This window comes from Lytechinus variegatus, chromosome 4 (genome assembly GCF_018143015.1).
Source record: "Lytechinus variegatus isolate NC3 chromosome 4, Lvar_3.0, whole genome shotgun sequence".
Taxonomy (NCBI): domain Eukaryota; kingdom Metazoa; phylum Echinodermata; class Echinoidea; order Temnopleuroida; family Toxopneustidae; genus Lytechinus; species Lytechinus variegatus.
Genome location: NC_054743.1, coordinates 40387060 through 40407307, shown reverse-complemented (window position 1 = coordinate 40407307; position 20248 = coordinate 40387060). Strand labels below are relative to the sequence as shown.

At 37.1% G+C, this 20248-nt stretch overlaps 1 protein-coding gene across 3 annotated transcripts in view; it reads left to right on the top strand.

Moving 5' to 3' along the window:
- The window catches only part of LOC121414046 (afadin-like), a 76288-nt gene extending 61064 nt beyond the window's left edge, over positions 1–15224 (top strand). For all 3 annotated transcript variants that reach the window (XM_041607093.1, XM_041607092.1, XM_041607091.1), the window contains 10 exons: positions 327–485; positions 1012–1195; positions 2298–2446; positions 3024–3134; positions 3545–3610; positions 4009–4082; positions 7983–8101; positions 8804–9001; positions 10585–10693; positions 11455–15224. In XM_041607093.1, the coding sequence (XP_041463027.1) occupies positions 327–485; positions 1012–1195; positions 2298–2446; positions 3024–3134; positions 3545–3610; positions 4009–4082; positions 7983–8101; positions 8804–9001; positions 10585–10693; positions 11455–14626 (4341 nt within the window). In that variant the 3' untranslated portion in view covers positions 14627–15224. The remainder of the gene's footprint in view (positions 1–326; positions 486–1011; positions 1196–2297; positions 2447–3023; positions 3135–3544; positions 3611–4008; positions 4083–7982; positions 8102–8803; positions 9002–10584; positions 10694–11454) is intronic.
- Positions 15225–20248: the final 5024 nt, after the last annotated feature.

Genomic DNA, 20248 nt, shown 5'->3' with positions numbered 1-20248 from the left:
TTGTTTTTTTTGAAAAGCTGGGAACCCTGCAAATGGTAAATTGCTACTTGGTCCCTTCCCACTTTGACTACCTTCCCTTTAATTTCACCCCACATGGTGTAATCCTGGGCCCCATCTTACAAATAGTTGCGATTGATCCAATCAATTGCAACAATGGAAAGACAGCAAAGTTAGTTATGAATGTGTATCCATAAATTCATTGATTAAATAAAGCCTCACCAAGCCTAGTGAGTAGTCTGACCAAATTCTTACGTTTAGCCATGATGGTGTATGATGATTTGAGAATTAGTATTTACCATCCCTTTGTTTCTTATTAATCTCAACAGGCCCTGGACCTGTTGATCGCACCAAAGGAGAATTCTAACCAGCTCAACTCTGCCATTAACAATAGCTGGATGCTGAACTCTCGTCAGATGAAAGCCATCCTTGATAACTATGTCCCTCCTAAGGGTGCCATCCAGATCCCACCAGAAGCCATTGCTAAGGTAACCAACCAATCTAGCGGCAGTTTTATAATAATTTAATCATTACATGTATTATAGTAACTTTGCCATCCAATGGTAGTTGCCATGGTAACAATACTCAACAATCAGGATCAAGGATTCACTAGAAGTCACCATTGGATGGCAAAGTTATAAAAGTAACTTTTCTGCAACAAGGACCCAGATTATATTCTTGAACTAATCATATATGCTGTATGCAGATTGTATACAAGGCCTTTGGGTGTTTCATAAAGCTGTTCATAATTTACATGCAACTTTACCTATGACTGGCGACCATTTCTTCTACAGTATGATATACATGTGCCTCAGTTTCATATTTTGATATGAATGGAATGTATATACATGTAGAACAACTAAAAAAAATTTGAAAAAATATGGAATTTTCTATTTGCATATGTACAAGGAAGCTTCAAAAAATTTTAATAAGCTGAGTCAAACATTGATGTCTTGAGTGAATACCAAAAGTGCTTTGAAGATTGATTACCCATCTTGGTCCTTTGCTCACCAGGCCACCGCCATGGCAGCATCCCAGGATGAGCTCCAAGCCCAGCGTGAGGGTCATCCCATCCTGATTGAGGAGGAGAGAGAACTAAGGGTACCAGCCTTCCTACCTGATGATGGCTACTCCAGTGATATCATCAAGGGCATTCCTAACGGTCTTAGGGAGTTCTTCAATCCGCTCATACAAGCTGGTGAGTTACAGAGACATATGACTATGAGGTGGGAGAGGGGGTAACCTAGAGATGCTCTAGTGAAATCTTTTAGGGCATTCCTAACAGTCTGAGAGAGTTCTTCAATCCACTCATACAAGCTGGTGAGTTACATTGACATCAGTGGTTGTAACTTGTCACCTGTATCCTGAATGTTTGGAGAGTCCGGGGGGGGTAACTTAGTGATGCTTTAGGGATATCATCACGGGTATTCCTAACGGTCTTAGAGAGTTCTTCAATCCACTCATACAAGCTGGTGAGTTACATTGACATCAGGGGTTGTAACTTGTCACTTGTATCCTGAATGTTTGGAGAGTCCTCCTGTAATGGGGGGGGGGGACTTAATGATGCTTTAGGGATATCATCAAGGGCATTCCTAACAGTCTTAGAGAGTTCTTCAATCTGCTCATACAAGCTGGTGAGTTACAGTGACCACTGGATGGTGTAACTAATCACCTGTATCCCTAATTCCCTAATGGTGAGAGAGATCTTCTTGGGGGAGGGAGGGGGTAAATTAGAGATTATTAAATGATATTATCAAGGGTATTCCTAACAGTCTTCAAGAGTTCTCCAATCCTCTCATGCAAGCGAGGCAGAAATACTGACCATGGGGGAGGAGGTAGCACAAAGAAATGTAATTGATGTTAATATTCAATTGTAATTTTTCACCTTAGACCTAAATTTATTTCTACAATTGATGTTCTGGACCCCCAAAATGTAACAAATGATGCTTTCCTGTTTTTCCACTAAAGCCACTTTGCTCTTTTGGTACATGTACATACCATGGAGACACATCTTAGATTCTTTTGTCATATGAAACCTCCCCTCCAAACAGTTCAGACTGTAATATTCACAATGCAAAGAATACAAGCAATGTTAACTTGTAAGATTGCTTTTACCAACCCTTCAGGATTTTTAAAAATATACTTTCTTGATTTTTAAAAATGTACTTGCGGATATTTGCTGCTTAACAGGTCCCATGTAGCTATTACAGTGTAGGAATTATTTTGTCATTATTGTTTTTTATGCTTGATAATCTAGAATTCATATATTGTAATTGTATATACTTTGTTTCTCTCCATAGCTCTTGTGCGTTTGACCCCTCACCCAAAGGCCAACGGTACGTGGACTGTGTATATGTATGGCAATCAACCATCCATCCTAGATTCTCCAGGTCCACCATCGCCTCAGTCACCAACCTCCCCACAACCAGGCTCTGCCCCGCACCTTGAGGTAAAGCAAACATTGACTATGAACTAGGGTCTGTTTTACAAAGACATAATGGGGCATTGCAAGAAAATTGCGATCAATTTTAAGAATTCTGCAATCAGTTTCAAGAGACTTGCAATCAATTGCAAGAAACTCGCCATCAGTTGCAAGCCTACAAGTTTATTGTGGTCCAAAATTCAATTGAAAGTATTGATTTTGTTTACAAATTTGCATTGGATTGTTGTTCTGGTTCTTGCAACTTGGAGTAATAATTAATCCATGATAGTTAAACTAGATCTATCAATTTTAAAATTGCAAGAGAAATTGAAATTGACCGCCAGTATTTTCTTGCAACATCCCCTAATCTGATTGAAAACACATTCCAGTTGCAGGTGGGATATAATGTGTCACCTCATTGGTCAGATTATGCTATGGGGACGAGCGCTACCATGTATCCAAATTATGTCTTCTTAGTTGATTTTTTCTCTCTCTCTTCATTGTGAAGGTTTACTGAAGTCTCTTAATTTGTCATGAAACTGCTTTTGTTTAATGAATTAAATTCCATGTTCAACCATGAGCAATTCGTTGTCTGTATTCACAGCCTCAAGTTAAACCTGATGCTAAGCCAGCTGGTAAGGAGCCAGAGGTTGTTACCATAGAACTTAACAAACACGGAAAGCCAGGCATGGGACTGAGCATCATTGCAGCTACCGTAAGTCTCTCTCCCTCTCAATTTTTTGTTCTTCCATTTTATTTGCTTAAATCACCAACAGTCCTCATTTCAAACAGTGTAGTGTGTCAAGGAAGTAGAAAATATTTTGTGTTATGTTTTTATATGGTTTATATTTCTTGGTCATTCATTTACCACTTTATTTCATCCCCCCTCTCTCTTTTTCTCTCTCTCACTATTATCTCCTTTTCTTTGTTACTGTTTTCTTAAACCAAATTTTCAAATTAGTTTACGTTAATCAAGGGGGGGATATTGAACCCTCTCCAATTCTTGACCTTAATTTGGAATTGTTAAAACATGATAATTTGAGTGTTTTGAGATTCTATTCATTTTCAGAATATAATAATTATGAGATTGATTAATGTTATGTAATTTAATTTCTATCATGACAGGGAGCTGGTCAAGAAAAGATTGGTATCTACGTCAAAGCAGTTGTGCCAGGATCGGCTGCTGATAAGGTAAATCCAAATTTGTTGAAACTGAATTTTTAGAAAGCGTTATAAATCTTTAGAAAAAAAAATCTCTACCTGACTTGAAAACTTGGAGATGCTCATTCTGAAGTCTTGTGTATATAAAAGCCTGATAACAGATATACCAAACATGTGTTCTTGTCAGGAAATTCAACTGTAAGATAAATGTATATTTCAAGAGGTTTTTTTCTACCTTTGTTTGGAACATTTATTTAGAAAGAAGGAAATTAAATACCTGTTTATATTTTTTTTTAGATTATGCCCTTTGGAATAAAAAAAAATCATATATAGTTCTACCATTCTGTAGATCAGGCTTGGACATCTTTTGCCTACTTTTAATAAACCTTCATTTTCATGCCATGGAATAACATATTTTTTTTTCATAGGATGGCAGAGTGAAGGCTGGTGATCAAATTCTTGCTGTGGATGGGAACAGTTTACTTGGCCTGGATCAGGATGCGTAAGTTTTTTTTTATACTTGTGTTTTCTTTTATTTTGCAATATACAAACTTTATGTATATGAATTGTGTTTGATTTGAGCACAAAGAATTTTGATTTTTTTATTAAATCCCAGTCAGCTATCACGAAGGATACCTGGTGGGTGTTTCATAAAGCTGTTCGTAAGTTAAGAGTGACTTTAAGAACGACTGGTGATCATTTCTTGTGGTAAATTGTATATACATTGGCGATGATTTAAGCGTGTAAGAAAGGTTCACCAGTCGTTCTTAAAGTCGCTCTTAACTTACGAACACCTTTATGAAACGGCACCCAGGTGGGTGTTTCATAAAGCTGTTCGTAAGTTAAGAGTGACTTTAAGAACGACTGGTGATCATTTCTTGTGGTAAATGGAATATACCAAAATTATCATTGGCGATGGTTTAGAGCGTAAAAAAAGATAAACCAGTTGTTCTTAAACTCGCTCTTAACTTACGATCAGCTTTATAAAACGGCCCCTGAGGTTTATTGATTCTATAATTGCTTACAGCCAAGACATACATATTAGTGCTGCAGCCGAACCGCCGAACCGAACGGAAGTTCGCCGAACTTGGCACTTCCGAACCGGACCGAACCGAACCGAACTCAAAGGCCTGGTTCGGAAGTTCGGTAAAAAAAAAGTATGTTTGTATGCAATGCGTGATTGTGATGACTACATAGATTTAAGTATAAAATAAACAAAATATATATTGGTTAGTGATTGTGCACAAAGAGAATTCCACTCAATATATTTTTAAAATCCACTGATAGCTCCCATCTCGTCTTTGATTGAACTGTTATCAACTTAAGAATATTTTATTAACATAAATATATTTTTTCTTGATAAAATGAGGGGGCATTTTGAAGCTAAACTCGGTATAAAAGTGTGGTGTATTTACGTATTGCCGTAATCGATCGTGATCGTAATCGGACCTAATCATTTTGTATTTAATAAAGAAAAAGAACCAGACATAAATTCATTCCTCGTAAATGACAAAGTATGACAGTTTCAGTCTCGTGTTTGAATAAATTTTTATCATTTTCATTTTTTTTTTATAAACATGAATAGGCCTGGGAGTAAACATCGATTGATCGAATGGTTCGATTGGCATGCCGCCAATCACCAATCTATTAGCAAAATATACACTAATCGAATGTTCGGCAGATCCCGATTATGACGTTGGCATAACTCTAATACCCAAATAATAATAATAAAATGACAAGAAAACAAAGATGACAGCTGTTTTTTACAGGTTTAAAAATTATTTTACCGAGGTAATGTTTCAAAAATTATCAATGATTGTATCACATTCACAGTTACATACCAACATGATAGCGCTCCGAAAATGTTAATCCCACCCGACCTTGCCCTCATACACAAAATAAGTCATTGTGTGCGTGCACAATAATAAGTAAACACATAACCAGCTCACTTGAGCTGATTGGACCTTCGGATAGCCAATGAAACTTTGGGAAACAAAGAAGCGGAAGGCATGTGGTTCCCTTTATTATCAGGAAAGGTCATGACTTCAGAAATAAATTGACCCCTCCCCCATCTGTGTGTGTGTGTGCGTGTGAGGGAAAGAGAGAGGGAAGGATAGGGGGTGGGAGCCGGAGAATTTCTTTCATGTTTCAGAACAATGCAACCTTTTTTTATATCCCCCTCACACAATGAAAACTACATTCCAACACGCGCCCGCCTTCACCAGTACTTTCTCGACTAGTCTCCAAAAATAGACCCAGTTATACATGTGGGTTCAAATGATAAAAAATCGTAATTTTGAAAGGTATTTCAAATGAAATATTTTTTTAAATACATGTGTAGCATCGTGGGCAGTGCCACAAGTGGAGGCGGGGACATGGTGTGGGCAAGGGATGAAATTTTTCAAGTGAAATGCTCCACCTGGGCTCAGTCTCAAAGAATATACTTCATGAATGAGTTGTTTACGTCTTTGGACTCGGCGGGGCTGATTCATTTATATGCAGGGGTGTGGCACTTGGAGGGATGCATGCATAATACCAGGGTACCAGTATTGATTTAGGAAAGATTTTCATTGGAACAATAAACTGAAAGATTTAATCTCATTTCATGAAGTTTCTTTTGATATAAAAAATCATGGAGAAGGGGGAAAAGGGCCTCATTTATGCTAAACATGTGACTTTGATGGAGATTTCTTCATGGGGGGGTCACCATAAAGTAGGTCAACTATTGTGACTTAAAAGACGTGATTCCCGACGAACAATCGAATCATTCAATTATTTTTCCTGGAAATAATCGAATGGTAATAATAACAATCGTCCCAGGCCTAAACATGAATATATTTTTTTCCTTATAAAATGTGGGGACATTTTAAGCTTAACTCAGTTAAAAAGTGTAGTTGAATTACGTATTGCTGTAATCGGATGTACATTTAATTGAAAAGACATAAATTAATTCCTCGTAAATGACAAAGTAATGGTAAAGTATATATATTCCACCTGATGAAATTTCCATATTAACATAAAAGATAAATAAATAAGAGATGAAGGAATGAGGTTGAAAAAACAAAAAAGATAAAAATTTAAACAAAATCAACGCATGTTCCCTGATCGATGTTCCAGAAATGGTTGGTAAGGAAAGTTGAAACAGGAAGTCCAAACAACCTGCTCTCGGTTGCTATTATACAGGTAAAATTCGTATTCCAAACTTGAAACGTTTTTCCATTGTCAGTATTTTCTTAAAAGTGGTTAATCTGGCCAATTACTGAAAATGAAATGATAAATTATCAGTTCCGTCTTAGTTCTGACGATCAACACCGAGTGATTTCACAACACTAAAATACCCAGTACAGTCCCATGTACTCATTTTCGTGTTAGAAATATGTTTGAAGTCACGTAGCATCGATCTTTCTGGACCAAGAATGGACTGATATTTTATCTTTTTAAAGTAATTCATTGACCAGATTTTACCACTTTTCAGGAAATAGGGACTTTCTAAAACATATTCTTTGGAATGTGAATTTTACCGGTATAATAACAGTTGAGTGGAGGTTGTTTGTCTACTATTTCGACATTCCCGATCAACACTTTCCAATTTGAGAAGCTGCGTTGGCAATGACATCGTAATCGATCATGATTATAGCTACATGAAATAATCGTGAAAAAAATATTCTGATCTTTGTAATTCTATTTCTGTCCTGATTCTCTCGTTATCAATATTTTTTTCTTTTGATTTTTTTTTATTTTCATTTGAAAAATGAAAGTAGAAATGACTTATTTTTTGTTTATTAAAACAAAAGAAAGTTCAACAATTATCTTAACTATTCTTTTTAAAAAACAAAATTTATTATTAATACATGACAGTTCTTCCCAGAGTATACTTGTTTGTAGGTCGGCGATCTTTATTGTCTATGTTAAATTTAATTTGGCATTTATTGCCGAACCCCGAACCGAACCAAAGTTCGGAAGAAAATTGCCGAACCCTGCCGAACCGAACCGAACCCGAACATGCCGCCTGACTTGCAGCACTAATACATATTATTAAGTTTGTTAAAATCTCATTGATAAACTCATATTTGCAACCTTTTATAGCCTATAATTTAATTTGAGCTTCATCTATCTTTCTGATATTTATATAGAAGACTTGTTATTACAGGATTAGGTTTATTGCATCATGTTCTCCTACTTCATTATGTAGCAAACATTTTATTAAGGTAATACAAAGAGGGAAAAAAATCACCATATCAAATAGACAGACAGTGTTTGTTACCAGATTGTTTGTTTGAGTATGTTGCATTTGAATACCTTAATTTGGGAAATTAACTTGTGCACAAGTCTTTCAAAAATATTGGATACTTGATGAGAGTATCTGAACCTTCATTCTGTTGTTTTCTTTCTTGGTATGCAGAGCTGCCCAGTTTCTGGTCAAGTCTGGACAGATCGTTGAGATGACCATAGCCAAGCAAGGTGCCATTTTCCATGGTTTGGCTCAGATTCTTAGCCAGGCAACACCCCCACAGCAAAGAGGTAAGTAGAGATTGAAGAGATAAGAAAAAAGGGGGGAAAATATAATGATTGAGGGGGGTGACACATTTTAATATTATTTAGTTACTCAAAGTATACATAACATTTGTGGTTTGTTCAAGCGTATGTAAATATTTTTTAAATATTGAACATCTTGCACATTGGTATTTTTGCCTCATTAGTGAATAGGATTATGAATTCAGTCTCAGATTTATCCAGTCTTTTCGGGTTTACATTTCTCATTCCATTATTTATTTATTTATTTCGGTATGAAAAAACATTGTACTTAGCAGCCTTACGGCTGAATTGCGTACAATTTACAAAGATACAAAACATAAACAATAGTTGATGAAAATATAAGATAATGAAATAAGACATACATAATTAAACTCTTATCTATAATCAATGAATCTATGATTTAACTAATGAATTTACTAATGAATATTTTATGATATAATTCAAAATGGTTGACCTGAGGTAGAACTAATAAATTTGAAATCACTTTGCACAATGGCCATCCCGGTTTCGATATATATATTAAGTCTCCATCAGAATTTGTGCTTTGTTCAGTTTGATATGATCTTGACTTATTTTCGTTATTTTCTTACCTACCCCACCCTTATTGCTTCCCGATGGGACCTATCTCCCCCATCCCTACCCTTTCCAATACCCCACCCCCCTTTATCTACCCTTCCCCTCCCCCAGCTTACAAAGGAGAACCCCGTCAGCCCCGCCCTGTCAGTGAAGACTTATCAGGGCGCTCTGGTACCCTTCCCCCTGGTATGGGTGCCCCTAGGGAGTCTGTTGATCCTAGGGACATCGCCACCATGCCTAGGGGTATGATTGGCGTGCCCCTTGTGGGCCTCAGAGAGGCCGATAAGGCCAAGTCGTCCCCCAATCTCGGTGAGAAGAATATCAGTGTTGAGTTGTATTGCCATGTTTGTAGGTTGCTGTGTCATTTGTATCGGTGTTCTTCAGTTATTTCAAAGCATGTTATGCCGCAAATTTAACATTTGATTGTTCCCATTTCTAAATCTTTCCTCTTCTCTTTCTGTCTTTTTTTTGTTCATTCACACTCCCAATTTCTATTTAATATTATTTCCACTGTCATGCATGCCACACTCTGTTGTGTTAACTAGAAGTATTCTTGCATTTTCATCTCATTTTACAAATCTCCCGCTTCCTTTTGAAATCCTGTAATTTCTTATTTCCCTCTATTGCTCCAAATATTCCAAATGTTTTTATGAATATCCTCCTGTCCATTGTCATGTGTTCAAACCACATTGATTCTTCTTTGTTTTCTATATCTTGGTATCCTTGCATGCCTTTTTCCCCCTCATATTATTTTAGAGTCTGCCCCTTTTGTGATCCTACCATTTGCATGTTTCCCTTTGTGAGTGGTTCTTTTCACATCCCTCAAATACTTGCACCAATTTTTCGTTTAATTTGCTTAACATATCCTTCTTTCTCTGCAAAAAAAATCATTTTATTTTGTTTTCTCTCTCCAAAGGCAGTCATAATATTGCAAATCTTGTATGATCTTCGTTAATTTCAACTATCCCACTGTAACTTCTGTGCAAACCTTATTCTACACATTTTAAGCACCCTTTGTGTGTGATGCATTTTCCACTGAAATACTTGTTACATTTCTTTTTGTATGATAAAATCTCTTTGTTGTTTTGCTTGTGTCTTTCCAAATTCAACATGTATGTTGAATACCTTAGCCTTTTCTTCTTCTGACTTATTTGTATGAAAACCTGCAATATTGCATATCCTATCAAAATTGGTAAAAAAATGACTTATAAAGCAAACATTCAAGCAATTAATCATATGTTTGTAATCTCCCTACGTACTCTGTCCATTTTGTTTTAGTATTCCAAGTATAATTGCATGTTATATTGCATGTTTCTGCATTATCATTTGTTTTATGTTTGTCTGTTTAAGTGAAATATAGGAATATTTTTATTCTTTTACAACTGGGCGGAATCAAAAGTATATTTATTCAAGATTATTTGTTATTGGTAATTCCTCTCTGTTTCACACAAAATATCATAATTTCAAACTCCATTTCAGACTTTACTTATATTCAAATTTGATACTTGATATTTTGATTAAACTCATGACAAAATTAATCTGCATTATTGAAAAAAGAAACTAGGAATTTAATTATAGTTTATTTACATTAAGCCTTGAAATGTATCACATATTTCCACACTGATCTTGTTACATACAGGATTTTAGTTGATTGAATAAAAAGGTGGAGACTGCCCATCTTTAAATGATATCTTGTTTAAATTTGAATTTCAAAATTTTGAGCCAATATTTCTTTTTAATTTTCCTATCCCAATTGTCAGGAATAATTTTCTAATCAATACTATGTTCACTCTGATTACCGTACATAATTCCAAGCAATAGTGTGAGAGTCCACAAATTATGTCATTTAATGTCTCTTTAAACTGATTTTTCTATCTTTTGTTTTTTTCCAGCTGAGGATCGACCACCAGAAAGAGGTAACTACATGCCAATGACAAGCAATAACGGTAGAGATGACTACTCCCGCCATGGCTCTGTTGGCATGAGGCCTGAACCAAGGAGGTAGGTCAAATTAAGGTCAAGGGATCTGAATAAGGGGATGTAAAATTATGGATTTAATTTGTGTTACACTATTTCACTCATATAGATTTCATTCTTAGATCTCTATTGAATTGAAAATATGGTACCATGATGATTGCTCCTGTGACTAGTGCTCCTGATGAAAATGCCAAGATCTGAAGGGGGGGGGGTCAAATTGACCCCAAACATGAACCTTACCTTAACCTCAGTCCCAATCTTCATCTGATTCTGGACCATAACTCCCACCACAACTCTAACCTTCACCTTTTTGCTTTTGATGAAATAGCAGAGGAACAACTGTAAGAGTAAATGTTTAGTTACAAAAAATACACTGAAGTCATTTGATATATCTTGTGGGAAGAAAAATGTTATTTTTTTTTGGCCAAAGAAACTTTATCATCCTCCCCTTGAGATGTAAATTTGCTCTGAAATATAGATATGAAAGAATACATACTGTCTTTGTAACGTATAAAGAACCTGTTGGATTTGTATTTTCCATGAAAACCGATTTGATAGGCTGTTTGGCAATGTTACAATGTAAGTTGCTGTCAGTGACAGCATTGTGCCATTGGAAGAATGCAACAGGACCAACAATTGTATCAGTCCTTTCATCAATTACCATGATTTCATCATCATGCTGATTTCATGGAAGGTTATCTGTTGGAAAGGAGTGTTGGAGTTTCTTTCTGTCAATAACAACATTTACATTAATTCCTGTTTTATTGTTTATCTTTTACTTTCAGCCGTATGGAGGCAACCCCTACTCCACCAATTTCCCAAAGGTCCAAGTCTGTATCTCACCTTGACCCAGAACCGATGGAACACGAATCCCAGAGACCAGTGAAGTCCACTGTGGACCTTTCTCAAAAGAGAGATGAGCAGCCATACAGAGGTCATGCTCCCAGAGAGGAACCACCCTTCAGGAGGGAGGAGGATCCACACATGCGTCCTGGAATGCCTGACAAATCACTTGAAAGTTTTGAAGAGGAGCCCTACAGAAGGCAGCCAGGATCCAGACCAGGTGATCCGAGAAGGGAGTCTCCAGACCCTCGAGGTCCTATTCCCCAACAAAGGCCTGGTCAGATGAGACCTAACCCTCAACCACGCCAAGTTCAACAGCAGATGCAGCATCTGCAGCAGCGGCAGAGAGGACCATCCCCCCAGCATCCAGGACAGTATCCTCCAGGTCAAATGGGTCCCAGAGGCCCTCAACAAAGAATGCCAATGCCGCAGTCAAGGTTTCCACCTGGTCAGCAACCGGGCATGGGACCAAGAGGACCACCACCTCAACAGCGCATGCCGGATGGAGCTATGCAGCAGCAACAGCCACCCAACAGATATGGCCCTCCACCTGGGGTGTTCAGGATTGGGCCTCAAGGAGAAATACAGAGGCCAGCACCACCGCAAGACTCTAGAGATAATTATGGCATGCCACCACGCCAGAGGAATTATAGTCAAGGGGATATGATTGATGACCCTCCAGAGCCCAGGGCGAGGGTTTACAGTGAAGGGAACACATTAAGGGGGCCTGATCATCCAAATGGACCCCAACCAGCACCCAGAACGATTAGGGAGGATCAATCTAGGCAATATGCTCCTAGTGGTCCACAAAGTGATGATTTACCTCCACCTCCGCCACTAGATCATTCAGCTTCCCAAATGCAAGATAATAATGACCTCCCTCCACCACCACCTCAAAATATGGACGAGGAGGAGGAATACCGTCGATGGCAGGAAGAGAGAGCCAACAGAATGGGAGGAGACCCATCGAGACAGTCACCAAACTCTGGTTTCGCTTCTCTTCCTCGTCAGGGGCGTATTAACAGATCGTCATCCCTTACTCGTGATACACTTCCAGTGGGAAGTGAAAGTCAGCCAACTCCACCTCAGCAGAAGCCTCCCCTGGGTCCAAAACCTGTTCCTCCTCCCATGCCTCCCGAGAGGACCAATGCTTCAGCTGAGGCAGCTCGAGGATCCTTGGAAAGGAGACCTCCTAATTCCGCTCCAGGCATGAATCCTACAGGTTCTGCATCTCTCTCGTCAAAAAGCTCTCCCTGGGATAGAGAGGAGAAAGAACGTCAAGAGAAGCGACTTGAAGAACAGGTTAGACTGATGAGAGATGATGAAATTGAGTATTTGTCTTCTTTGCCTTCACTTACTCCTGTTCAACAAGAAAGATTGAATAAGATGAAACTTGACCAGCAGTTCCAGCAACGCCTTGAAGAATCCATGATGGACAATGAAGATGATGATGAGGAAGATGATTTAACAAAGAAACCAGAGTTCCAGAATCAAATGGCAATGGCAAATCGAAGTGCTGAGATCGCTGCACAAAAAGCAAGAGAACAGCAGCTTGAAAGAGAAAGACAAGAAGAAAGGGAAAATGATATGAGAAGAAAGCAGGAAATGAGAGTTCAGGAACTGCAAATGCAACGGCAGCAAGAACGTCAGAGAGAAATAGAAATGCAGAGACAACAGGAGCTTCAAAGGCAACAAGAATTCCAGAGAAAACAAGAGATGCAGCGCCAGCAAGAAGTCCAAAGGCAGCAAGAGCTAAGGGAACAAGAGTTGAGGCAGCAAGAAATGCAAAGACAGAAGGAAGCTCAAAGGCAACAAGAATTACAAAGACAGCAAGAAATGCAAAGACAGCAGGAACTGCAGAGGCAAGAGGAAATGCGGAGAAAAGAGGATATGCGAAGGCAAGAGGAAATGCGGAGACAAGAGGAAATAAGAAGGCAAGAAGAGATGCGGAGACAAGAGGAAATGCGAAGACAGGCGGAAATGCGTAGACAGGAAGAAATGCAGAGACAACAAGAAGAGCAAAGGCAGCAACAGTTGCAGCGGCAAGAGGAAGAGAGACAAAGACAGTTAGAGGCTGACAGAAGGGCACAACAACAGCACGAAGAAACAAATGCTCAGCTGGAGTTGAAAAAACTACAGGAAGAACGGGCAAAATGGATTAAAGAACAGGAAGAACTAAGACGCCAAGCAGAGGAGGAGCGCAGGAAATATGAGGAGATGAAAAGATTACGAGAGCAAGAGGAAGAAATGCAGCGAAGGCACCAGCAACAGCGCATGGAGTTTGAGAAACGGGCAGCTGAACTGGAAGAGGAGAGAAGGCGTTTGGAGGAGATGTCGTTTGATGACCCACCCCGCCAAATGAATGATATGAACGCTTCCGTGTCACGACCGGGTCAGACTGGCATGGTCCATGCTACTGTTAGTGCAGGCTACGTCCCAGGACCGAATAAACCTTATGTCCAAGCAGCACCACCTGAAAGGCCGCCAACAGATGGATACAGTACCACAGATGCGAATTTCCTCAACAAACCGAAACCATTCAAGAAGGTTCCCCCTCCCGTAGCTCCCAAACGAGTCACATTCCGACCTGGACAGCGACCAAGTACATCTGTGGATCCACTCAATAATCTTGGATCAGCAGGTGACCGAGGGTCCATCAGTTCCCAACAGAGTATAAGTTCTAATAACTCCGGTGGTACACCAGCGCCACCGCCCCAGCAGTCAAGCTTTGGCAACGGCTACACCAACAACTTCCACACAGCTCCCATGAATGACTACATGCACAATCACAATCCAGCACCTCCACCACCACCTCCAGCCTCTGTAAACAATACCCTGGGATACAGCACACCACCACAGAATGGTCCACCACCTGTCTATCGCACTGGGGACACCCCTGGGGTGATAGGTGCTCAAGAAGTCTACAATGACCCAAGAGATAAGAGACTAGCCAAGCAACAGTTGCAGCCCAAGAATGTCTCACCGGACATGAAAAACATGTCCTTTAGGGATAAGATGAAACTCTTCTCGGAATCGACGCCAAATGAAAAGCCGAAAACCTCAAAGTGGGAAAGGGAGTTCCTTGCAATGAATCCAAGCCTTCACACCCCATAGTAACACAGGACTGGAATGTAATTTAGTTATTGAATATGAACTCATTCTTGTGGTAAAGCTGAACTTCGTACTTGGTCTACATGAACATTACATCTATGCAAAGCAGACATTGTCAAAACTTCAGCATGTATGTTTTTTTGCTTGAAAGATCTGCTAAATATGAAATGAAGGGAGTGCTGATAATCAGCCCAATGATGAGGTTTTAAACAATTTTTTAATTCATATTTTTAGTGCTTAAACCTCTGATGATAGTTGTATTAAATTGACGACATTGAGCTTGTTTTCTAAAATGTTTAAATTAAGAAGACACTTAACACCATTTATAACGACACAAAACTTAATTGAATATCTTCCTCTCTGAAATCAGCACACTGCTTTTTTCTTCGGATGACTGTTCTATTATATACGAGAGAGGCAAACTCTCTCAGTGTGTAGAAGACATTTCTTTCTCGTGTTGTAGCATTTGTACTATCGTGATTATGTTGCGGAATTTATTGTGGCTTTGTTTTGTTTTGTATTGTTTTTGCCACTTTGCAGACTGCTTTACACTGTTGTAGATTTGATTTCTTAATTTACTGGTTAATGACTTCATTTCTGCTCTACCTTATTAAAAGAAGAAAGACATATACATGTATTGACCTAAATCAAATATTTGGTACTTTATTTTACGCAAAATTCATTGGTTCTGGCAGACAGAAATTCATATAGATTGTGCTATGAGACCAGGGGGGTGTTTCACAAAGATTTAAGTATGACTTAGGTCGCACTTAAATGTCGACGCGTACATTATATGCAAAGCGCAATCTTATTGATCAATACGCAATAGCGCGCGTCCCCTTGGCATGATCTGACCAATGCTGTCATGCCTTTTTTATACTGCGGGCAACAAGACATTTAAGTGCGACTCTAAGTCATACTTAAATCTTTGTGAAACACCCCCCTGGTCTGATTACCATCATGTAAATGCATTGATTGATTTATTTACCTACAAAAGATACAAAACATTGCATTTAGACAACGGATTGGTCTCTGTGTAAATGCCGGACACATTGCTCTTCTTATTTTACTCTTCTGTCAAGGAAGGGTAGGATTATTCTGTACTGATTTATTTTCGTCTGATGAAAGCCCTTTATATTAACTGTAATATATTCAAACCTTGACAGTATTCTGAACTCAGCTTGAGTAGAATTAAAATGAGGCAAATATTGATTTAGGTCAGTGGTCTTATTGCGAGCCATTTCTCTTATTCAATGCATCAGGAAAGAATTAAAATTTAAACCCATTATCAGAGGTGGATCACAATGAAATATATTTTTATTCAAATTTTAATACTACAAGATTACAAATAGCACAATGTTGTGAGGTTTTGTGCTTCACAATGAAATTGTCACACATTTTAAACAATTTGTGAAATGTTTGTTTAACCCTAAAAAGACTGGGGGGCTGATTCAGCCCCCCCTCAAAATTTTTCTTAATAAATCCGCCGCGCAATTTTTTTTTTACCGCGTCGCTCGCTGACTTTTTACTTTCAAGTCTCACGCAACTTTTGAGACCAAAATTGTGACCCCCGGGTACGCGATTCCGAAATTACGCAACATTTTGTAAGTGCATGCAGACCCAAAATTACTCAAAAACGTGATATGTGTACAAATCCAATGAAAATAGTGTTTTTTAGCCAAAATTCATAAATGTATCATTATTTTTCCTTTTACTGCTTAAAATCAATTAATTTTATCTTTTTTATGGTCAAAATAAAGTCCCCGATAATTTCCATTTAAAAAATAATAAAAAACAAAAAGTCGAAAAACAAAGAAATACATAAGAAATTTAGAAAACAATAAAATACATAAGAAAATAAATGTGATGTTGAATTTTTTTTAATGAATTTGATCAGATGCCTATCTAGAATATGTGAAACAAAAATTAGCACTTCAGGGGCATTATTTTATTAATTAGAGCAAACTGATGGTTTTACGCATAAATTAGCATAATTAATGAGACATGAGATTTTTTGCAGAATTTGATGTTATAGTTTTGAAGATAATGCCATGGGTAACGCGTGTGCCAATTTTCGTCGTGATCGACGGCCGAGATCATAAGGGGGGCTGAATCAACCCCCCCACCTCCGGGGCTGAATCAGCCCCCCCAGTCTTCTTAGGCGTCGAAATAGCCCAGTCTATTTAGGGTTAAAAGATCTTGCAATTATCATCTTGTCTAGACACCCAACATGTGCAGACATAGATGTGCATCAACCGGGTATGCCACTGTAAATCCAATTGAAGTAATAGCGATTGGCCAGCAAAATTTAATGCATACAGTTACAATCTGCATCTCACAAGATGATGTAATTTTTCCATACAAGTCTGTATTTGTCTATGTTAAACAAACAATGTCGTAAAACAAGCCCGGTTGTCCTGTAATTGATGTACAATGCAGGAAAATGGGATTGATTTTTTTTTTTTCTGTTCTCGTGCTTCTATTATTTATTTTCATCTTCCGATTTTTCTTTTCATTTTAGCCCTTCATTTTTCTTTCCTTCTCTTCACTTTTCTTTCTTGTATCTTGGGAGTTTTCTCTATCTTCTTTCTCCTTATATTGCTTTCTTATACATTTTTTTTTGTGTGTGTCTCAAGTGAAAAGTCATGTCTTCCTAAAGTCAACAATGGGCTATTGTTTAATAGAAAAAAAAAATGCATGCACACCATTCAGAGAAGTTATGACACTTGCTATATGAAACTTTTTAAGTTGGTCTTGAGAATGACTGCCACCACATTATTACGTGAGCATTTGGTGGTATTCAGCATTTAGATGTGATAGTTTTTTTTTTTCAAAATGAAAAAACACAAAACCTATAAAAACAACATTTTCACCAAAATTGTTTAGTCATCATCTATTATCAGTCCACTGGTGGTACGTATTTTGGGTGCTGTAATTTTTTTTTTCCTTTGTCGTTGCTGATAGTACTTATTCCTTAACTGCAATAGTAATACAGCTTTATGTACTTTATAGCAATCTAAACCTCCTACCACTATTAAGTTCTGTACAGACTTGTGTAAGCTATTCAAAAACAGGGGGTTATCAAAATTCTTGAGGTACATTTTTTTCCAGGTGGTAATAGTGTGATGATGTGCATGTACTTCTTCATTCAAATGGGCATTTTTTTTCTTCAAATATTTCATGTGTTCAGAGAGATTGTGGAAAAACTCGGCTGTTATGTTTCAAGTTTTATCAGGATAATGGTGCTGGTGATTTTCGCATTGAGTGCATACATGTAAATGTGTTTCGCAGATGATTTTACTATGTTAATTATTATAGATTAAGAAGTATACGGATCACCCCCCCCCCCCCTTCATTTATAGCAGTTATTTGTGGAATAGGATGATAGCTTCCGGTATGAATGTATTTTAAAGTAGACAAATGAGCGTAATTCTTAATTTGAGTTTTTTTCTGAAGCATATACTTTGTCATTGTTTTTATCATAAGATTACGTGGCATGAAATCACAGAAAAGAAACCGCTTGATAGATATCTCACATATTTGTATATTTTTAGTTAACTTGTAATGCCCCCCCCCCCACCTCCCTGTGACTCGAAGATAACCAATGGCTACATGCCTAATTGGACTTTATATCTTTTAAATATGCTATTTTGAATCAGAATTAATATACTCTAAAAACATAGATGCATAGCTTGAAGTATGTGTTTACAAACAGTAAATATGTGCATAATTTTAACCTGTTGTGTTCAATTTAATTTGTACATATATGAGGCAGATGTTTATTTAATTTTTTTTTTTTTTAGAAGGGGGGTGGTTGGTTGTGAATATGCTTTTTGTGTTTCTAACTTGTGAAATTTAGGCTTCCAAACAAGGAATTCTACCTTGAAATAAAATACATGTAATAATGAATTCCATTGTAAATTTCAATGATTTTAGGTTTAACTCTTATTTTTAATTCATCTGGGAAGTTAGTTGATATTAATTTGTAAAAATTCATGCAATTAATTCTAGAAGTTCATTGTGTTTGCATGTAAATACATGTTTCATTCTTGTAATATATGACAAAATATAGTTCTATTTTCATTCAACTTTTATTGGTCTGTTAAAGCAGTTTCGAGTTAAGATATGTACAGTTGTACCGTTCTTTAAATTCTGCATTTTCTTAGGCATGTTTTTAATGATTTATTTGCCAGTGTTCTACAGCGCATGTGCTAATGCATTTGTTTTGCTTGTACATATTCAAATGTTAGCAACTGCATATTATTGTGATTTCTTCTTTATTTTTTCTGGTAGAAAGTGATATTTGATCAGCTACTGCCTTCATATGTTGTCCTCTACTTTTGCCATCTCCACAAATTGATGAATATATATATTTAGAAATTTATTTATCTAATATTTGTTTCCTTTCTCCTCTCTACTTGCACCATTATCATACCTGCAAATTTATTGTACAAGAATGTATATAATATCCATTTCAATTTACTCATTTACATGTATTTCATTTTTATTTTATTGGAGTTCATGTAGATCTTGGCTGGCACATTGAAAACACTTCCATTGGGATGTTTTAGGAAGAATGAGACGGGATGAAATTGCACAAAAAATCTCTTTGATTTCATGTGTCATATTTGCATATTAGTATCACATGATTGAGCTGTTAAAGTGTTAAACTTCAGCAGGTAGCCACGCCACTTGTTGCATAACTGTTCTGCAAATTGTCCCTTTTTATTTCAAAAAATTAAATCCTGAAATTAACACTTCGCTGATAAAAGAAAAACCATTTGAAGTATTTGCTCAAAAGACTGGTTTCAATAAAAGACAGATCAACCAGTGGCATGAATGGCTTGCCATAGTCCGTTGCAACATCAGCCTCATTGGTGTTTATGGAACACCTTCTAGGGGCGTTTTCATAAAGCTGACTGAAGAGCTATGCATGTGAGCAACCAAACATATAATCAAACATAATAACAGGTATATCTTAACAACCTGAGCATCTTCATATGTCAATTTTACTTTAATGATATTGGAAAATCATTTTGGCGATCCATAGACCATTTATGACGTCATGATGGACTTTACAAAGTGTTTTCTTTCTTTACTAGTGTTAAGATGAGTAAAGACAGCATTGTTAATACCTCTATCATATCATATACAACCAATAACACCTTTTTAGTTTCAAGCAGACAAAATATGCTTTGCTCAATTACAGTTTATAATTATTGCACTTTTAAAATATATGTATCTAAAATTGTTATTCCACATCATTCATGAAATATTTTTCTGATTTGTATCATAATCATGTGTAACATCTCTTAACGTGAACAAAATTTTATTTTCACTGTATTCGATTTCATGTATTTCTCTAGCACTGAACATTCATGAAATAGATAAAACTGATTCTGTATTCAATTGATACAATATTCACCTACTTACAAATTCAAATTTGATTGTATTCTGCTATTTCCTTTTTTATATAAAATTATAATTTGTATTCATTAATTGCACCATTTTACTAAAAACCACTGGTCACTAATTTTAGAGTATATCAATTTTAACATTACAAATAAGAGGCTTTGAATGCCAAAGTGAGATGAAATTCATAGAAAAGGAGCAAATATCCCTCAA